The sequence below is a fragment of the Andrena cerasifolii genome, chromosome 4 (assembly GCF_050908995.1).
Source record: "Andrena cerasifolii isolate SP2316 chromosome 4, iyAndCera1_principal, whole genome shotgun sequence".
Lineage (NCBI taxonomy): Eukaryota > Metazoa > Arthropoda > Insecta > Hymenoptera > Andrenidae > Andrena > Andrena cerasifolii.
The window spans coordinates 16,177,093-16,196,973 of NC_135121.1; the positions used below are offsets into that span (position 1 = coordinate 16,177,093).

The window sequence follows — 19,881 nt, forward strand, 5'->3', positions numbered from 1 at the left end:
CTGCTTCGATACACAATCGGCATTTTTCAGCATTTTTTGGCGTTTTTTATTTTTCACAGCTTGGTTTTTCAATTTAAAAATCTGAAACAATTCTCTAATATGTGCCCTGATAACATAAATGCCTCTGATTTTTTTCAAAATTTTTCATCCTCTAGTATAGGAGAAATTCGGCAAAAACCTGATTTCCTATTTTTGCCCTTTACTACCCTCCGGGTGGAGATACGAAGTTGGATATTGCCACAAATGTTTCTTTTTTAATAAGCTTTCGAATGATTCATCGTGAGTCGAATTCGGTTCAAGGACACATTTGACGATCTTAACCGGCTATACCCTTTAGTATACCTCTTTCCACTTCATGTTCTCCTGATATATTGGCCAAAATCTGGCGAAAATTTTCAGAATGCACAAAATTGGGCTTTGTAACAGGAGAACATGCCGTCGAAAGAGATGGCACAAAGTAACGTCTTCGGAGAGACAATCGAGGATGCCTTCGAAGCTGAAATTCAGAATACCTCTTTTCGCTTCATGTTCTCCTGATACCTGGGCCAAAATCTGGCGAAAATTTTCAGAATGCACAAAATTGGGATTTGTAACAGGAGAACATGCCGTCGAAAGAGATGGCACAAAGTAATGTCTCCGGAGAGCAAATTAAAGAGCGAGAAGTGGCGCAGATGTTTCGAGACAGTGACTGTTTAACGAAGAGACGCAGAATTTTCGAACGCCTCTTGAAAGGCCTGCGCCTCTTATTTGCAACTTTAAGGCGATGCCTTTGAAGCTGAAATAGCCACTAAACATTTGTTGCCATATAGCATATATTTAGGTTATATTTTCTGTCACTTCGAGGAGCCGACCACATAATAATCACGCGTATCCAGTCTGCGCATTTTCACTAGCCAAATTCAACATTCAATACAATTTTGTATATATAATGTTTGTTGATAACTGCTTTCTGCATTTCATGTTCTGTTTCGGTGCTTTGCTAATAAAAAAATGTCTAACCTAACAAATTTCATTTTCTGGGGACATTCCCTCATCTATTTTCCCTTTTCACTTAGAATTCCTTACTGCTAACGTAGAATATTGTAGCATAAGCACATTTCAAGTAATTAAAATGTACAATGAATTTTCTACGTTTACAGTACCAGCCGACTTTCCGTTTAAATTTTTATAAGTATAACGGAACAGCTGAGAATTTCTTTCCTTATTCAGAATAGAATACAGAAATAGCAAACAGCTCCCTCTCGCGTTCACCGGATAATCGTCGATCTATCGGTATTACCATTTCTGTGCAGAAAAAAATGCTGTAATACCGACCTGCCGAATCGGCCAGGTCACGTGACGTGTCTCCCCCCTTAAATTATCGACGAAATATTGGATAGAGTGCTTAGACCAAGCCAGCTACGTACCTTTGCCATGCTGAAAACTGGAATGAGAGGACACAGAGCTTAAAATGAAAAGACTTTATTTATCATCGATCAAAAACTATACACCTTAAGTATATAAATGAATACATAAATGTAAACACATGCTGGAGATACAAATCTGGCGAAATAGTTCCGATACATTCGGAAGGCTGATAAAATGATGAAAGTATCATAGTACGCCCCCAAGTTGTATTTTTATACAGTCTTAACCACCTCCGAATCTAATTACTCGAAAGCACAAGCGTCCTGTCGCGTGTATTTTGTTACCATGTTTCTTTTTATTTATAAATATGGAGATTATCGAGACGCGTTTCATAAGACAAAGGCATTCGTCGCTTTTTTTCTTTAACAATTAAATGTAATCGTAAATGCTTCTCACGCATGTACCCTCCCCCCCCTCCTTTACGATCTACACATCCCCTCACGCTTCTTTATTCTCCAGATACTCGAACGTCCGGTTACCATAATATCCGCGATCTCGCTGAACCCAATATGCCACACACCGACAAGTGACAGTTAAAAATACATGATTTTAGTGGAGATAAGTCATTGTTAACGTATGTGCGTGCCACGAACACGTTTCGCCGCGTCCGTATTCCTCTCTCTCTTCACATTCGCGAATTAGCGGAGATAGACCCAAGGATCGCTAATCACAGTGTTTCCCATCACAATCACGTATGTAGTTACGCTGAGTGTTAGAAATACAGTTTAAAATGTTACACGGTATTAATTAAGCGGACACGAGTACTTGGTTCTCTGTAAAACCTACTGAACATATGCCTCCCGCCTTTCTTTGCTTCGTAACATTCATTAAACGACGTTAACACACCGAGAGAACGAGCTTCTTAATGTGGTACAACATTAAAACGCGCTTGGAAAAAACTGTCTACGCGAGGAAACTTGCAATTATTAATCTCGCTTACATATCATTTTTTTTTTTTATATTTTTTCTTTTAATACTTATCGCATTCACATCGTAAATGTTAGTTGATGATAATAATAATGATGGGTCGCCAGTAGTCACGCTTGATAGGTGTTATTTGTGCGCGACTCTTTTTATTCACTCCGCTAAAAAATCACTTTCCGCCCGTAGGTAGATGAATTCGTTCCAAGTACCGAGACGTGGTTATCTTGCAAGAAGAGGTTACGGTTCAAACCGAGGCTTCTTGTACAGTAACAAAGAAATCCTAGATCAGTAAACACAGACTTCTGACCTGCCATTCTAGGGACCCAGATATCGCCACAATGGTTTACTGCCACGGCATACCATCTTAACTATGGTAAAACTTAAGTGGTACTGTCAATTAACGGGAGCACCGCGACGATCGACTTTACAAAAATTTCCCGCCAAAATGGCGGACCGGAAGTCACCTTAGTCATCTAAGATTTCTTTATACGCGCCAGGACCTTCTCGTTCCGAACTACCGTCCGGGAAAAGACTCGCCCGGACTGTTCCCTTCTCCTCCTAGCTAATTAAGTAACGTTAATTTGAGAAAAGAAAAAACGAATGTCTCGTACAAGAACACCGTACAATCTTAGTTTTAACACTCGCCGCTCTCGCTTCTCAGTCATTCGTAGTTTCGCGTATGTGCCGTGAAAATTGAAAACACACGTGGTGATTCTTCAACTTCGAACTGGACGAGATACACTTTAGTGCCATTGTCTGACAATAAGCTCAATTACAAGGAGAACGTGCTCTTCTGGCTAGTGTACTGCGCACGTCTGCACGCACTCACCGTGTACAATCACGATTCCTTCGTTTGCCCGGGATAAAATAGTATTTCAGACATCCACGAGGGGACTATCTCGAGAAATCTATTTCACTACATCAATGAAACGCGTTGATTCGATGGAAATATTCAGAATTCTGTATAATTTATTGTAACGTATGAAATCGGTCGAAATACATTTCTCGAGGCAATATGTTGCTCGAAATACTGTTTTACCAAGCAGCTAGGCTGTCACGAGATATATTAACGCGCACTTTACTTCCCGAACAAAGAATCATCGACAGAGTGGAAAATTAAAGCTTAATTATGTGTACTGAATTCTCCTTAAACTTAGTCTCCAGAGTGGTCGGCGAATCGCGACGAAGTGGTTCGTTTACAAAATGCAATTTTTGTCGAATGGAAATGAATACGATAAATATAAAATTTCTTCTTTTCCGACAGCGCACGGCTACTGTTTAGCCATAATATAAGGAAGCAGTGCAGACAAAACAAGAGTACAGGTAACAAATCTGCAATGGATATGTGTCTGGTTTACTTTTTTCTCGGTTAAATGTTCGTCGCAAAATGCTCTCTTCAGATTCCTTGATTAATTTTGTCCAATCCTTCAAGAATTTCACAACTGTTCATTTGTGATGTGAGATATCTTTATTTCTTTTTTTTTTACCGTCGTACAGAAGAGAAGAGCGGTCTATCGATGGTATAGACAGTAGGCTTTTATGCTGGCTATCGCCATGATTAAGAAATGTCGTTATAAGTCACGTAGAAAATGATCCTACTTAATTTTTCATTTCGAACGAAAGCTAAATTTTACCATACCGCGAGAGGGGATTACAATAGGTAACAGTACGTTTCGATTTCGTGATCGATATTCGACGATTCGTGAGAAAGGGACTTATAAAGGCCATGAAATGCATACGTGATATAGAAATTATGTCTGGCAGGATCGGTGCGCGGTCAATTTACCTAACGGGGAAAGAATAAATAAAAAATTCCCTACTTACACGCGTATTATACGAAATACAAGGGAACGAAACCATACAGCTGTGTTGCATGTAAATTAGTTGGAAAAAATCGTGCAATAATCTGTGTATAATAAAAAGTACTCGTTTATAAATTACATGATTAATCATTGATCAAAAAAAAAAGAAGAAACATTAAAAGTACGATGGAAAATATGTTACATTGATAAGTTAATGCAGCTTGTAGATAAGTGTGTAAATAATATTTAAATGTACGCAGCTCAAGGGCCGATTGGAAAAATACTATAATTACCATACTTCACCTTGGAGATTTTAACGGACCCTGTGATACCCCGCGAAAGTTGAGACAAGTATAGAAAAAAGTAATTAATAGTTTTAACAAAGCTTTCGTAGTTGTAATTCTTAAGCTATCTCGAGGCTTCTCGCAATTCCTGTTAATGAATACTGGGCGGCTTATATTACTGTACACGTTGGCCGTGCACGTAAATATGTTGCCAAGAGATAGGATCTCACAGCACTAACGAACATTTATTACATAAAATGAAAAACGTTCTGTTCTGATTGATGATTCGTTTCCTTTCCTTTCGTTCTTCCTTCATGTTAGTATAACTTAAGTTGATAAAAGTATATTATTCGCCTACATTTGGAAAATAAATCGCACTCGATACATACGCAGAAGCATATGTATCTAAAAAATTTTTTTTCTTCTTTTTTCATTTAATAGAACACAAAACGCACTAAAATTTGTCCATCTAGATCTTGAACGTATATTACCGTACTTTTGTCCCCGTTTATCTCAAAGAACCACACACAGTTTGCACGTGAACTTAGTCCTTGTATTGTATGCTTCTACGCCACGAAAGCACCATTCGAAAAACATGTACATAATTAATTGCTCTTCGTTTGCAATTGCACGATCATCTGCAGATCGGCTATGGTCTTCTCCAGCATCTCCAGCCAGGAGACATTGGTCAACGAGCATCGTAGCTGGTTCGCGCAGTTGTTGGTGTCGATTAAGCTTGGCGATACCGTACTGACTCCCGTAGGGACACTCTCCGATTGAACGTTACTCTTGTGCCTTGATATGGTTTTGTCGTCTCCGGAGTCGGAGGAGCCCACGTCGTTCGCCTCTGCCTTCTCTTTCTCCTCGACGTCTATGTCGGGCACGTTCTTTTGTTCGTTATGCTCTTTGATAGGCAGATGCAGCTCCTTGTCGGCCGTTTCCCCGTCCTCGCTGACATTGAACTTACGCTTCTTCGAGGGGGCTTCGATCTCCTGCTGATTCGACTCTTTCACTTTAATGGCCCTGGTTCGGGACAGCAGCGTCTCTAGAGCTGGTAGCAGACTAGCCGGCGGCTTCAGCCTCGTACTGCTACTGTAGACCAGAGCCAGCGCCCTCAAGTCCCCGGTCAATCTGTGCGCGGATGCTTGGATATCAACGGCCTCCACCATCGCCACCATGGAGCTAACTAAGTTGTCGATAAGCAAGCAAGTTTGTTCGGTCAGCACGTGATTAGCGAGCTTGGGAAAGAAGGTCTTGAGAAAGGCATGGATAGCCGGCACCCCTAACGATGACCTCTCGTCTAGTAAAACAGCGTCTACGTAGTCCACTGTATAGGAAGAGCAAAGAAGAGATGCAATATGCTTTCTATCTATGTGTGTGGCAGCATGAACGTCTAACCATAGCCTAGGGAACAATGCCAAGTGTAACGGTACACCTGCAATGAAATTGTTTCATTATAAGGTACGTCAGGCATCGTGGGTAGCGGCGAATGGTATCTCACCTTCGAATCCTAGCATAGCGCTCAGGTTGACTAATGTGTCTGTCATGCAGTCGTTATTGATTGCTAGTCTGCACATCACGTCGATCAGCTCGTGATAGGGTAAATAAAACTCAAGCAACGCGCTATCGTACTCCGGATCCACCCCCTTCGAAGCTTCCAGCTGGGAATGCGGCACTGCCATTTGAACCATCGGTCTGGCAGGCCGGGTAGGCATCTTCCCTGGCGGAGTGGATCTTCTTGGAAGGTACGGGCCGGGTGGGACCGCGGCGTGAGACTCTTGCAGAGCTGCGTGGCAGTGTGAGAGTAACGGTGCTAAAATTAATATAGCTTCAGCAGGAACAAGCATGACAAGCTCTTTTAGGAGGTCTATAGCAAGGTTTCGCATGTCTGGAGGATTGTACGTGTTCAATAGCGTAGCCAATTTTCGCAGGATGTCTGGCCATTCTTTGCAGTTCGCTAATATGCTTCTTGCGTCTGGCCCGTCTCTGGCGGTTCTAATGCACCGCACAAGCTCCACGATGATAGCTATTAATTCAGCCAAGTCTCCGGCAACGTGACACGCGGTTGCTTCGTGGTACATGATATGTAGCATATGAAATGCTTCCAAAGCCATACTCAATCCTCCATTATACACAACATACAGGCGATCGTCATCTGATTCAATGAGTATGCTGTAAAATATTCATTCATGTGCATTAATTATTCACTCTTCAAATTACACGCGTGGATTATAACGAATTGTGTTTAATGTCATACCGGAATGCAGAGATCAGCGTGGCCCAACATGATCGTCCGTCTAATCCTTGCAAATACGAGGATAGGGTCCCTCTCCTGAACGATGCGATTTCAGCTTCTTCTTGTTCCGTTTGATCGGGATGCTTCGCAACTAATAGCTGCATCAACTTAAATAACTCGTCCACAGCCTGCACAGAGAAAAAGAGATATCCGAATTATATGAAATGGAGAAACATGGATGCCCTACGAATATATATCAATCTTACAGTTGAATACTGAGTAGGATGGGGTGTAATGTTCTTGAATGCCCATTGGATATTCTGATGTGCAGCTAATTGCCTCGTAAAGGTGCGAGATTGTTGGCAGCAAAGTCGTAACAAACCATAATAAGCGGGGAGCATTACTCTATTAAATAATACCACATCTTGATCCTCGTGATCGGCTCTGAAAGCAACATGTATTACAAAAGGGCGTCGACTAATTATTCCCAATAGATTGAAGAGGGCGACGCTTACAGTATATAATTAAATGCAATGTTTTTAGTGATATGCGGATTATGAAGTATAAGTGCTACATTTTCTGGACATTCTGAACAAACGTGATACCAAAACAATAGTACAGCTTGCTTATTATGATGCACTGGAATGCTAGGCTCAGAAAGTTTTGGATGAAACAGTGTCCACAAGTCGTTTAAATATTGTCCGAACTGAAACCAAGTATTTTACAATGATGCACAATTATACAGCGCAATATACCACCGTGGTGTACCTACCATTAACTTCTCCGTCTTGGAAACAACGCAGTATGTGAGTAACGCAAAATAGGCAGTGAGCTTCATTGTACCATGAGTCTGTATATCGATATAATGTCTCGCGGGTTGCAATAATCTTAAAAGCGCTGTATATATCTGATGAAGAATTAAAGTAGCTTCTGGCGACAGTTGTAGCTCTCTAGACGTATTGCATCCTAAGCCTAACCTGTGAGCACTGCGATAGCTCTGTCTGAAGTGAGTAGACGGGACCAACGATACAAGGAGAAAAGCAGCTGCTGAACGGACTCTCTGATTCGAGTGCTCTAACAGGAAGTGTTGCAACCATGTGTCCAATCCTTGCAACACCCAGGCATGCGCCAGCTTGCTTCTCGTTACGGCTAAAGCTAGCCACTCGAGTGCTCCGTGTGGCGCGACTCTAGCTGCTTCCCATACTCTGCCCAGAATCAACTGTGTCATACAAGGTAATCCGCTTGGCCCTGAGCTCTCCGTTAACAGTGTCAGAAGTTTGAAGAATGGTTGGCATATGTCTGTATGCTTTGTTATAGCTTGAAATATCATCGTCACTATATGTACGGCTAGTCTGTCGTTCCAACGGCACAAAGATTGAATTAAATTTCGCGTCTGGTTCAGATTAATAACGTCGCGCGTCTGTTGATATAAAAAGGGGAACCCTTTGCCTCCTGCAACAGCACTAAGATCCGCCGGCGACAGCGCTAACCTATGATCGGATCCTCTACTACGTTCCACCAGAGTTGCTATCAAAGTGATCATTTTATCTAAAGAGGCGGGTCTCAACTTCTCTGTCGGCATCGCGACAATCTCCTCTTCCTCCTCCTCTTCGCTAACTGCATCGACAAATTCGTGCGTCTTGTGCCCAAGATAAAAATTTACCATAGTCGATATGGCTTGCACTCTGATCAGAAACAGCGTTTCCTCCTCACCCATTTTGCTGAACTCGTATAAAAAGCTGAAGTACTCGGTAAGGTGTTTCAAGTGCTGCTTCGCGTGCTCCATGAGCGACAACAGCATCCTCACGAATCTCGTTACGCAGGATCTTGTGCCGACAGTGTTTATATCATTTTCTTCGTCGCAGAGGAGATACAAAGGTGCTTGAGTAGCGCGCAATCGTTGTATCACATGGATGCATAGCCTTTGGAACATTTGTCTAACCATTTGATTAGGGCACTTGACTAGAATTTGAATTGGCCACCACGAATCACCGGCCATCCTCTCAAGGAATCTAGCGCACGCACCGGCCGAACTGTTGAACTGTTTTGTCAGCAATTCTACCCACTGCACCATCGTCGGCTTCTCTTTAGCATGGATGAACGTCTCCATAAAAAATGATGTCGATAGATCCGCTGACATTTCTGTTATATCAGATTGCACGGAGAGCAATGTTTGAGGTATGTAACCACATATCTGCCACATGAACGTGAAGTACGTGTGTTCAAAAATATTCTTGTCCTGCAAAAAGTGCATATTATCCTGCCATATCCAATCCTCGAGTTCTTTATTCAGTTCTAAAGGCGGTAGCTTGTTGGTATTTTTGTGGACCAATGAAGAAAGTTGCCGTCCATTCGGACTGGAAACAGTGGCCTCTTCTTCCTTCGCCTGGTCCCCAGGATCAGCACACCATTCGTAGAAAAGCATGTAAGCAGAATTGGTTTTCTCGAAACTGAAATCCATGAATTTGTCTGTAACGGAATCGTAAGTTTTGCTGGTCATTTCGCCACCGAAACATTCTGCTGCTATTTGATTCGGATCGAACGGTTTAACCTCGGCGTCATTGAACAAGAACCATTTGTCTTTATTGGGGGATGTGCGGTCTCTGATGAAACTATAATAGTGCCCACCGTCGGCTGTACCAGTATGAACTGTTACGCCTATTAAATCGTATTGGTAGTGCTCCATTTCTTCTCCCTCAACGTCATTATCCAATCCTGCTTGGCAGTCAACTTCGGACTTTCTTTTCTCGGATGCTTTCTTCTCTTCTTGATAATGCTGGGGCATCAGTTTCTTCTCCACGTATCCGGACATGTCCAGTCGCAACGGAAAACTGAAATGCGTATTCACTTTCTCCTTTAACATGGTACCCATATTAAACGTATATCGCATTGTGTTAAAGCACAATATATGTGGTAACTTTTTAAAGCACGCTCTTTTCTCTGCTCTTGCTTTTTTGCCACATTGCGAGCACGTATACATGTTATCTCCCTCCAATGTGTCTTTAACCGTAACTTCGTCTAAACTTTCGTAGAGATTCCTCATATCAGCCACTTGACACCGGACAGTGTAAAACTCCTCGAGAGTCCTACTCACGTGTTCACAATCCAATGATACAACATTATTAGATATTACACCGCAGAATAACGTTTTCACTAAATTCTTCAAGTCCGACGTCATCTCTTCTAACTTAGATACAAGATCTATGAAGAACTCAGCCATGTCCTTTTGTTCCCCAGTATTTAGGGGTTCGTGATTCATGGTGTATACTCGACAGAAACTTCTAGGATTGTACGCTTTCCTTTCAGACTCCAGGAGATAGGCGAACATTCTCTGTAGCTCCCTCAATGTCAGCTGGTGTTTGTTTGCTCTATTACAGTCAGCACCTAGTATGGATACACGCGCTTGTGGCATCATGTACAGATGTTGCATACAGCTAGCCATGTAACAAGTTGCACCTAAATTCGTCAGGCCCACATATCCGCAATCGGAACGTCCATCCTCGTGTGGCCAATAATCCCATGGGTACGGAGAATGTGGACCGGGTTTATGCTGCGCTAACAATTTCTCGTGGAGAATCCTGTAATTATCGGGAGTAGATTTCACGAGTTCAACTAAGAGATCGAAGCCTGCCGATCTAGACACTTGACTTTTACATTTCGGGACATGCTTCGATCGAGGATTTGGCAGCGCAAATAGAAAATCGAATACTTCGTGCAGTAAATTTTGGCCAATCTTCCCCTGTTTGCAGGGTGGATTGTGTGTCATAATATTGCAAGTCAGATTCAATAATCCGACTAAACCGTCGTCCTCCACAGTGTTGTGACGTGTCTCCAAGTGTTCTCTATTTAAAACAGAATCGATCACTCTAATCGCCAGTGTCTCGAGGTCTATTGTTAAATTAGAGTCGTCTGAACCTTCCTTAATAGCTTCTTCCGGAAGTGAATCGACTAATCTGCAAACAAGCCAAAAATAGTCTCTACAAGCAGGTCCGTAAGGCTCTTTTCCATCGTCGAGCACTGGGTGTAAGTGCAAGGGTAAGTCTGGTTTTCGATGAGAAGGTTGCATCGCTTCTGCAATTACAAGATGCTCCAATAACGTATTCAACATTGGTACGATTAAACTAGAAACATCAGAATTGTCATCTTCGGATCCTGTGGTGCCCAAGCATAAACTGTACAGCGCCGTGCAAACTTCTCTCCTCACCGCTGGTTCGGGATCTTCTAACACCAATCTTCGCAGCCAAGTCTTCCCAAAAGGCTCCGACGACGAGAAAAGATACTGCCTGACTGTCTCGTCGCTATGCACCCAACAGACTAGTAGAGCCATAGTATACTGTATGACTTGGGACCTCCCGAAAAGTCCTGTCTTGTAATGATTTGGATCTCTAGGCAAAGATACCTCGTTTAATATGTTCGTTATCCGAGCCATGACAGCGTCGACGTTCATCATCGAAAGCATCGCCTCGCTTAGTTTCGGTACAATCAACTTGTCCGCCTTACTACGTTTCTTCTCCTCCTTAACCACACCCAAGAGACACAGTTGCTTCAGCAAACTAGCAAGACAGTCCTGCTGCCATTCGCTACCGTCTCCCTGTTCCAAACACCCGGACATAAAGATGTCGAACAAATGGCGCAAGCCGCCGTGCTGGACGAACAATGCAGACCAAGCAACATCCTTCTCTTTGTCCTCGTGGTTGTCATCTGCATCACCTCCACCTTCGTGAGCCGCCGCAGAAGACGAGGAGTTCACAGCAGACGGCTGACCCGTTGTACTACGTCTACTTAAAGATTCTACTATGTATAGAGAATACATCAATTTTTGAGGGCTAGCAGGATCTAATAGTTCTGGCAGAGTTGTCTCTCCCAACTTCTGGAAACCTCTCAGCAAGGTCGGGCTAGTCGGCAGTAAAGTCAAGGTATCCCAGACTCTTCTAGAAAGTACTTGAGCCTTTGTATGAGGAATCTCCTGCCCTCCCTTCACGATCGTTCTCATAGCGCTCAGTGTTCTCATCAGCGTGAATAATTGCTCAAAATACTGTGGTCGTAATAACAATAGTGTTGGTAAAGATTCTCGAGGAGGAGGCGGTAGCAGCGATGGCGAGTCCATATCTCGCTTGTTACATCTACCTGTGCCGTTACTTCGGCCAGCTCCAGGAGAAATGAATACTAGTTGACCATCCTTGAAGCCCATCTCCTGCAACGTCTTTTCATCGAAGTCGATGGTTAACTCCTGGCCCTGCGTGATCATTCGAATCGGCCCATCAGTAAGCAGAGATCCCAGCACCGATCCGTTGTTCTGATTGGAATTCGCAGTCGACGATGTCTTCTCTTGGCTGTTCTGCGTGTCATCCCACCATTTAGCAACCTCTGCTCTCAGGTCAGCAACGTAGTCAGTGCTGAGAAGGATGAAGCTCGTCTTCTCAGGGATCCCAGCGGGCTGTACAAATATTCTTAATTGCTGGCCCTTTTCTGAAGTGTTCATAGCTACGTGGCTACCAGCACCTCTTCCTTCCAATACCCAGCGACGCAAATGATACGCATACCGCTTTCGAAAAGCTTCCAGGTGCGTCCTCAATAATAGCAGTGCTCTTTGTATGCAACGTAAACTGGCTTCTTCGTTTATCTCTAAATCAGCGCTGGCCGCAGCTAGATGAGTCATACACTGCGAAACGAATTCCGCTTCTTGTGTCAGTTGTCTGGACATGTAATATCCGTTTAAGTATTGTATGGCCGCCATACTGACATCCGTACTCTTAGCTTTCAACGCGATTCTCCATAAGAAGTCCATACCCACCGAGTCGACATCCCTCAAAGGTCTATCCAAATGCGCGGCAGCCAAGCGAGCCAAGTTGCACAACTGTTGGAAGAGGCTGAGGCCGGTCATACTGATAGTTTCTGGTGGCAAACTTGGCAATTTACGCATGCACAAGTGCTTAAGCGTGTCCATCCCGAGGGCGTGTTGTTCCGTTGACTTCGCTTGACTGAGCAACCAACTGAAAAGCTCATCGGCGCATGTTGGATCCTGTGACAAACATTGCCACAATATGTCTACTTGCTCCAGACTAAGGCGAAAGCATTCAGGGGATCCCAGGGGCGAGAAGATCGACGATAGAAACTGCAATCTAACTTGTATCTCTGTTTGATGAGAATACAAACTATTTTTTGGCCCTATGCTGGTATACGTCTTGAGATTATTGAAGAAGTGTTTCATCATGCCGCGCTCGCGATCCGCCCATGTCGTTATGGTGTGCGCGTCCATCGCGCCAAACTGTTGGAAACTGGCAAGTAATTTAGGCAACAATCTCAGAGAGACGACCACGGAACGGTTGGTTGCGAGATTCTCTAGGCAGCCTTCTATGAATTTCATAGGTATTAATCGGTCAACGTTGAAGCAAAGGAGATTGCATAACGCTTTCTCAGCTTCCAATGCCAAGCCCTCTCCCAGCTGACCTATTTTATCGTCTTGCAGAAGATCCCATAACAACGTGTTACCGGGCTTGCAGACAGTATCCAAGTTGAATTGGGAGCTCACTCGCGTGACCGTCTGGCGAACACTTCTTACCTGCGGGGGACGACAAACTGATCGCCTGATCGTCATTGTTGGGTGGGAATGATGGGGATGATAAGCTTGCATTTGTATAGCCGTTAAATGACGCGCCGCTAGTTGAGCTAATTCTTCCTCGCAACCACTCTCTTCTCCATCGAAGTCCGCCATATTCTTCTCACTTTTATTCGATATTCTACTGCTATACGATCCTTCCTCGTCTGAAAGCATTTCGTCCAAACCAGAAGGTAAAAATGTTGGCCCTGTCGCGTGTACTAAACCAGCAAGTTCAGATATAACAGCACTGGGTCCGTCTGCCGCGGCCAGAACACCAGCTACATCGCTATCATCTTCGTCGTGCGATGTATCTGCAGAGTCCGGTGCTCGATCAACATTATGCCCTACTAATGACATATACTTATTCTTATTAGCCCTTCTTAATAGCGCTGCCGTCGTTGGAACTTGTTGATCGCTTGGATCTAAAGCCATCGCCTGTTGCTTCACACGATCCAGCGCATCAACACCTTTTGGGTCCTCCAAAGAAACTAATCCACCGGTATCCAAAGTGCTGTTCAAAACGTCCTCCGCTCTATTTTTTATATCTAACATCAAATCTTTATTTTTTATACCATTCTCTTGATTCACTATGTCTTCCAATGTCTTATCCACGGTAGCTAAGGAACGTTTCTGTGGCTTTTTCCGTTTTCTTAGTACTTTCCTCTTCTTCTTCTCAATTGTAACCGTCTCCTCCGCATTGGATTTTTCCGTATCGGCCTCTGCGTCCGAACCACTTTGCTTCTCTTTCATATCGTCTTGTACCGTGCATACTGACTCTTTCATTGATTCAGCGCTGCACTCAGACTTTTCTAACGTAGAACCTTCTACCTCATTTAAGGCTGCCTGCATGACTGCTGCACCCACACTTTTTGCTTTAAAAGGACCTTCTCCGTCGCTGCTATCGCCTCTTGCTTGTTTCCTTGGCGAAGGCCCTTCGGATGGGGCAGGACTAGGCTCTTCTTCATCTTCGTCTGGGCTACTTCCATCCATTCCACTGGGGTCGCTAGTACTACTACCGCCAACACCACAATTCCCTCTTAAAATGTCCCTGTTCTTTATGGTTAAACCTCGTGGATAGCCCGACCCACCTGCTGTCCAAATAAACTTTATCAAAGCGGATGCCAGGAACAAGCTTTGTTCCGTATGGTCCTTTGGCTCTAACTTTCCTAATAACGAGTACAAATGTAGAACTGGAGTCGGAGCCAAATGTTTCACTAACGGCGCTAACAAATCATATACTGGGCGCCCGCAGTGTTTCAATTGTGCAGCCTGCCACATGGTATCCATATCTGAAGACGTGATTCTACCTTCCATAGCTAGGAAACTTAACACAATATGACTCTGTTTAATAACTTCTACGTGCAAATTTGGTCCAAATATATGAGCTATTATATTATTCTCCGTCAACCAGGCGGCCAATGCATGCCCAACTTGTTCCACTTCTGCGACAGTCTCGCTATTGCAAAGTTCATTGAATGCAGTGATATGAGCATTTATCTGAGCTATCCCTGCTAGTCTCATAGTTAAAGTTGTACTAGTGAAGTATTTAAATGCTAGGTCCAATCCGTCGCGATCAAAGCTTGGTAAAACAGCATCGATGGGATCCTTCACAGCACTCCACATGAAATCTAAGATTAACAAAATTATCAGTTCGCAACGAGAGAGCAAGCGGATACGTTAAATAACCAGCGTCTTATCTATTTCAAAATTTACCTGCCATTGTTCTAACCGCTGGTGTACGTAGTTCCTTATCTCCTAAGCGACACATATATTTCATGACACGACTACGCAATGGTATAAAGAGCTGAATGACGCTACCATAATTCAGCCAAAGTTTTAAATTACAAATCACTGCAACCATGGAGTGTGCAAGACTGACGGGCAGAGTACTCTCCATATCGAAACAAGCAGACATTAAGTTGAAACCACCTTGGTGACAAAATATGGAGACTGCCCTGATTAAAGGAGCTGGTACTTCCGGATCATGAGGTTCGCAATACCCTCCTTCGTCCTGTAAAAAGAATAGAAGATCGTGTACTACTGCTCGATTAAACGCAAACACTCGTTACAGTAGATGACGTATGCTGTTACTTTTACTGGAGCTAAAGGGTTAATCGCACCGCCATGTTTCATTGCAATGTAAAGAGGGAAATTCAACAAAAATATCTTTGATAAAAGATGGAATAATTTCTCCCTATCTTGTTGCGACCAGTTTTGTTTTGTTTGCGCTTCTGTTTGTGCAAAGTCTGCATCATCCGTCTTCCCTTCGCTAGCTTTCTCCTCTTCCTCCTTCTCATCTTTGGACGATGCTTTACCAGCGTTCCCCTGCTGTCCATTTTGTTGTATAATTTGTAATTGTTGTAATGTGCATAATACAACGCTTTGCGTTAATCGTATGAATCGATCGAAATTCTTAATCTCGCGATAGCAGCACATACATTGCCTGGAAAAGCAGAGAGCGTAAGCCTTGTATCATCCGTGTAAGCGGCCACAATTTTCGTTGGAATTCTACGTTTACTTTACATATTGGAAAAACTGAAGCCAGACCTTTGTACCCACTGATTAACATAATGCAGTGTTGTGTCCACGTCCGAAATGCACAGCGTAGCCAATCCGTCTTGTTCCTTTGACGATCTTTCATCATCTAAACATAGATTACAAATAAGGGAACGGGATAACTGAAAATGAACAAGTATAACTACGAACACGTGTCATCCTTATCATTATTCTAATCACTGTAATGACGCGTTCTAGTATTATTACATTCACTTTATGCGTCGCTTTCAACAATTTCGCCATCTACTATGAACCGCTCCGGTGTGTCGTACAATTCCAATATTAATTACGACTTTCAACAATACAGCACAGTAAGATGTTGCATTGTCTTAAACATTGAAATATTGTAACATATATTCGTGCATCGGACAGTACAAGCCTTAAGGTTACGCATAGGCGGTAAGGTTATACGCTGTAACGCCATTAACGAAACTTCGCAGGCGAAAAAATTTCACGCAAGTGTAAGGTCGGATACATTTTTTATGGAATGCATTGCCCCCGAATCGTTCGCGCTAAATGGCTAATGAATGTCGCGGGAGTAAAAATTCGAAACATGCAACAGAATTGTGATAGGTTAATATGAAAGATATTGTATACATTTTGCTTACAGGAGAGCAGAAGGTCGTGAAAGTCAACACACACATCGCACATGGTTTTCTCTCTTTAGCCTCTGAAAGGCTTTTAATCACGTCAAGTTCATCACTCAGTTTCACTACCGTCCATCCTAAAAGTTGGTAATATTATTAAACATTTGTATTCTTGATTATCCTCAACAGTTGATTAATTCGTTAGTCACCATATTGCTTTTTTACGCAGCTGCGTTCACTTGCCGCTTACTTCAGATGAGCGACGATGAATATCACTTTTTATTTTTCAATAATTCCCTCCGCACCGGCCCGCCGCGATATAACAATTACAAAGAGTTTAATGTGATTGACAGACCCAACCACGAGCATCGTTCACATGCTGCCCTAAAAATATTTAATCTTCTGTTTATCAATCTGAATGTCATTATGACAGAAGACAGCTGATCGCCGCCATATTTTATCGCAAATAATGTGATATTTAAAATATTCATGCAAGCTCTTTAGACAGCGATGGCATACAAAGGATTATCTCAGACAAACATACACAGCGAAATAATATGAGCGACAAATATTTACAGCATTTAAATTATATAATTCGATTACAATTTATGATACTTGTAATCAAACACAAAACACAAATATTACTATTCCAATCATCAAATGCGTATGCATGCATACACATTTCTGATTATTATTAATTATAGATGATAGTCGCTAAATAATATTATATATTACGAGCAAGAACAATTCATTTATTTTGTTGTAAGAAATTAATCAGATCAATGAATTTAAATCGTAACATATATTAATTAGGAATATTACAAATCATCCGAAAGTAAATGAATCTTATTTCATAGCATGTCTGATTAAGAACTGGTTTCGTTTTAAACATAATAACTTTTGACAAAATCGAGAAGAATAGATCTATAATGATCTCTTTAAAGGACCTAGGTATATATGTCGTAGGTTCCCAAGCGTGCGCTGCAATTCTTCGTTAATACGATATTAATCGACTTCAGAATGAATTAATCGTTGTATATAGTGATTCGAACGAAACAATTAATTATCGAAATTAAAGGCATTATGTTATTGCATACGCTAGTTTACGATTACAATGGGAAACGTAAGCATTGTATGTAATATGTATATGTATGTATATACGGTCCTGATGAGGGTAGTGAAATCCAGTGCTAGTAGCGCCAGTTGTTCAGAACTATGATAAACAAACTTAATCTCGAAGAAAGCACAACATCTTGCGAGATTTCGTAGGAAAGTAACTTACGCGTGAAGTTATTGACGCGTGTGTCGGGATCGATAAGTGGCATACAAAAAACGAATAAGCTTAAGTAAATAATCGAAATGGGTAGCACGGATAAAGCCGTGATCACGGGATTTATATGCAGGCTTTGCAGTAAGATGAACCGTTTCGTGATCCACATATACGGCGAAGAGGGTGAGAGAATGAAGCTTGCCGAGAAAATAAACGCTTATCTTCCAATTACGGTAAATCATTGTCTGACTTTCTATATCGTAAAGTTGCCTCCCGCGACATCCTTCGTAATCGAATTGTTACATCTCGCATCAAATACTATGTACGACTACATAAGCTTTCAATATTTATTCAAGTCACATTTGTCAATGTTTCTCACATATACCTTTGTACGCGCGCCTGCAGATTTGCTACCGACGCACAGTGGTAATTGTATAACAGCAAAATACTTTGGACTGATAATTCTTTAATTCTTTCTACGCACTTATAATATTTCGCATTGACATTATCACAACATTAACTTAATAGAGTTAACACTTTTGTGACGTTGGCATCTACGAATTCTTTTATGCAACCGAGCAGAGAGGTGAATTATTCTGTGAATGAAGCTCTTGTTTAAAAATGTACAATAGAGTAATGGTATTAATGAATACATTTACATTCAGCCTGGGAACATAAAATTTTACCCTTCTGTCGTACAGGTAAACATGAATGATCCATTACCAAAAACGGCATGTCTGCATTGTATTAAACGGCTAGAAGCTCACCATGAATTAATGGAGCAATTTATGTTCGCTAAACGAAGGTTAACCACAGAGAATAAGTCATCGACAGTAGCATCGTCATCCTCGCAAACCGTCGAATCTGCACCAACATCTAGCCCGCCCCCGTGTTGACACATAGAATCGAAATCGAAGGATTCCCTCGCTCAATATTATTAAACACTTTCTGTATCTTATTTGTCTTATTACTTTAGTAATTTATTACTAGCGAAACTGCTGAACGAAAAGGCAGGCGTAGAATGAATCATTTTATTTGGCGGTGCGCAACGTGGTCAGTTCGATTTACTTGTCTGGAATCTCATCGAACGTCCCTCGATTTACAAAATTCACTACGAACTGCTTCATTTTTGTATTAGCCGTTGCGGCCGATGGTTATATAGACATGAAACTTTACATTCATTCTTAACTGGTAAGGAGCGATGATGAAATGAGATATATTTATTAAATAAATGCTTCGGATACGAATACTTTTGGGCATGCGCAATAACAATTAAAATAAATCGAGTTTATATTTTATTTTATGTATTCTGTATTATTGTCATTAGAAAGTATTTTCAGACATTTTTTAACGATCCATGATACTATTGTACCTTCAACGCATTCATGTTACTGGTGTACAAAGATGAATAAAGTAGATAGGTATATGAAAAGTGGTTTCTTAGGATATTAGACAATGTCACATGAGATAATCGGATATAGAAACCAGAGGAGCAAGCTTTAGGTAATAAAAGTTTTTACTAGCACTATGTATCAAATACACAATGCCAATATCATTACTGTACATTATATTACATTTATATATCAGTATCCATAGTTGAAATGTCATAACTCTAAATGTATATGGTACAAAAAATATATTAACAAGGATATTTGCATAATTGTATTAACATATATTATTATGCAGAGTTTAACAAAATTTTACTGTTCACTTTTAAGTTGCAATATAATAAATAATTTATAAAACTTTGTAAGCACGGAATTTTTAATTTCTTATTCTTTATGCATCGTCGGCGTATTTAAGAATTAGAATCGTTAATTGTGATGCAAGGGTGAATGACACTACTGGAAATTGTTAAGATAAGATTTATTTCTTAACAATATTCGCTAACACAATTAAATGTTACGTGGAACAATATTTACTGGTTGGCAGCACAATCCGTATTGTGCTTACTATATGTATTATCTCGCATGTAACTCACGATTTACAGGGAGAAAAATTTGATTTCAGAAGGCTAGGATGCGTTCGTCACTCAAACATTATTATTATTGTACATTTTTAGAGATTCCTGCTATTATCCATGAAATATTACTTTCTTCGTTTCGCTTTCTCCAATCCGCTGTGAATCATCATCACATAAATAAAAACATTTATATATATTAATTTATTTATACACAAACCCAATAATTTAAAAACCAATGACTAACAAAACAG

General features: G+C 41.5%; 2 protein-coding genes across 5 annotated transcripts; one reads left to right on the forward strand and one right to left on the reverse strand.

The window, feature by feature from the left end:
* Positions 1-1,445: 1,445 nt before the first annotated feature.
* Puf (ubiquitinyl hydrolase 1 puf) lies at positions 1,446-17,005 on the reverse strand. 4 transcript variants are annotated; one of them, XR_013085221.1, is made up of 11 exons: positions 16,419-16,995; positions 15,802-15,898; positions 15,346-15,697; positions 14,968-15,265; positions 7,426-14,882; positions 7,169-7,359; positions 6,920-7,097; positions 6,675-6,841; positions 5,919-6,589; positions 2,173-5,852; positions 1,446-2,070 (listed from the first exon to the last, which is right to left on the reverse strand). XR_013085221.1 is itself a non-coding variant. In XM_076810967.1 (10 exons), the coding sequence occupies exons 1-10, from the start codon at positions 16,459-16,461 to the stop codon at positions 5,023-5,025; spliced, it is 10,176 nt and encodes a 3,391-aa protein (XP_076667082.1). In that variant the 5' UTR covers positions 16,462-16,997; the 3' UTR covers positions 1,446-5,022. The 4 variants fall into 4 exon arrangements, 3 of the variants coding, with proteins under 3 accessions (XP_076667082.1, XP_076667081.1, XP_076667083.1); XM_076810967.1 differs by having other exon boundaries at positions 1,446-5,744; positions 16,419-16,997; XM_076810966.1 differs by having other exon boundaries at positions 1,446-5,852.
* A 574-nt stretch (positions 17,006-17,579) lies between these two features.
* On the forward strand, positions 17,580-19,420 carry LOC143368381 (uncharacterized). Its single transcript, XM_076811054.1, has 2 exons — positions 17,580-17,900; positions 18,369-19,420. Exons 1-2 carry the CDS (start codon positions 17,757-17,759, stop codon positions 18,561-18,563), a joined length of 339 nt encoding a protein of 112 aa, XP_076667169.1. The 5' UTR covers positions 17,580-17,756; the 3' UTR covers positions 18,564-19,420.
* The last annotated feature ends 461 nt before the right edge of the window (positions 19,421-19,881 follow it).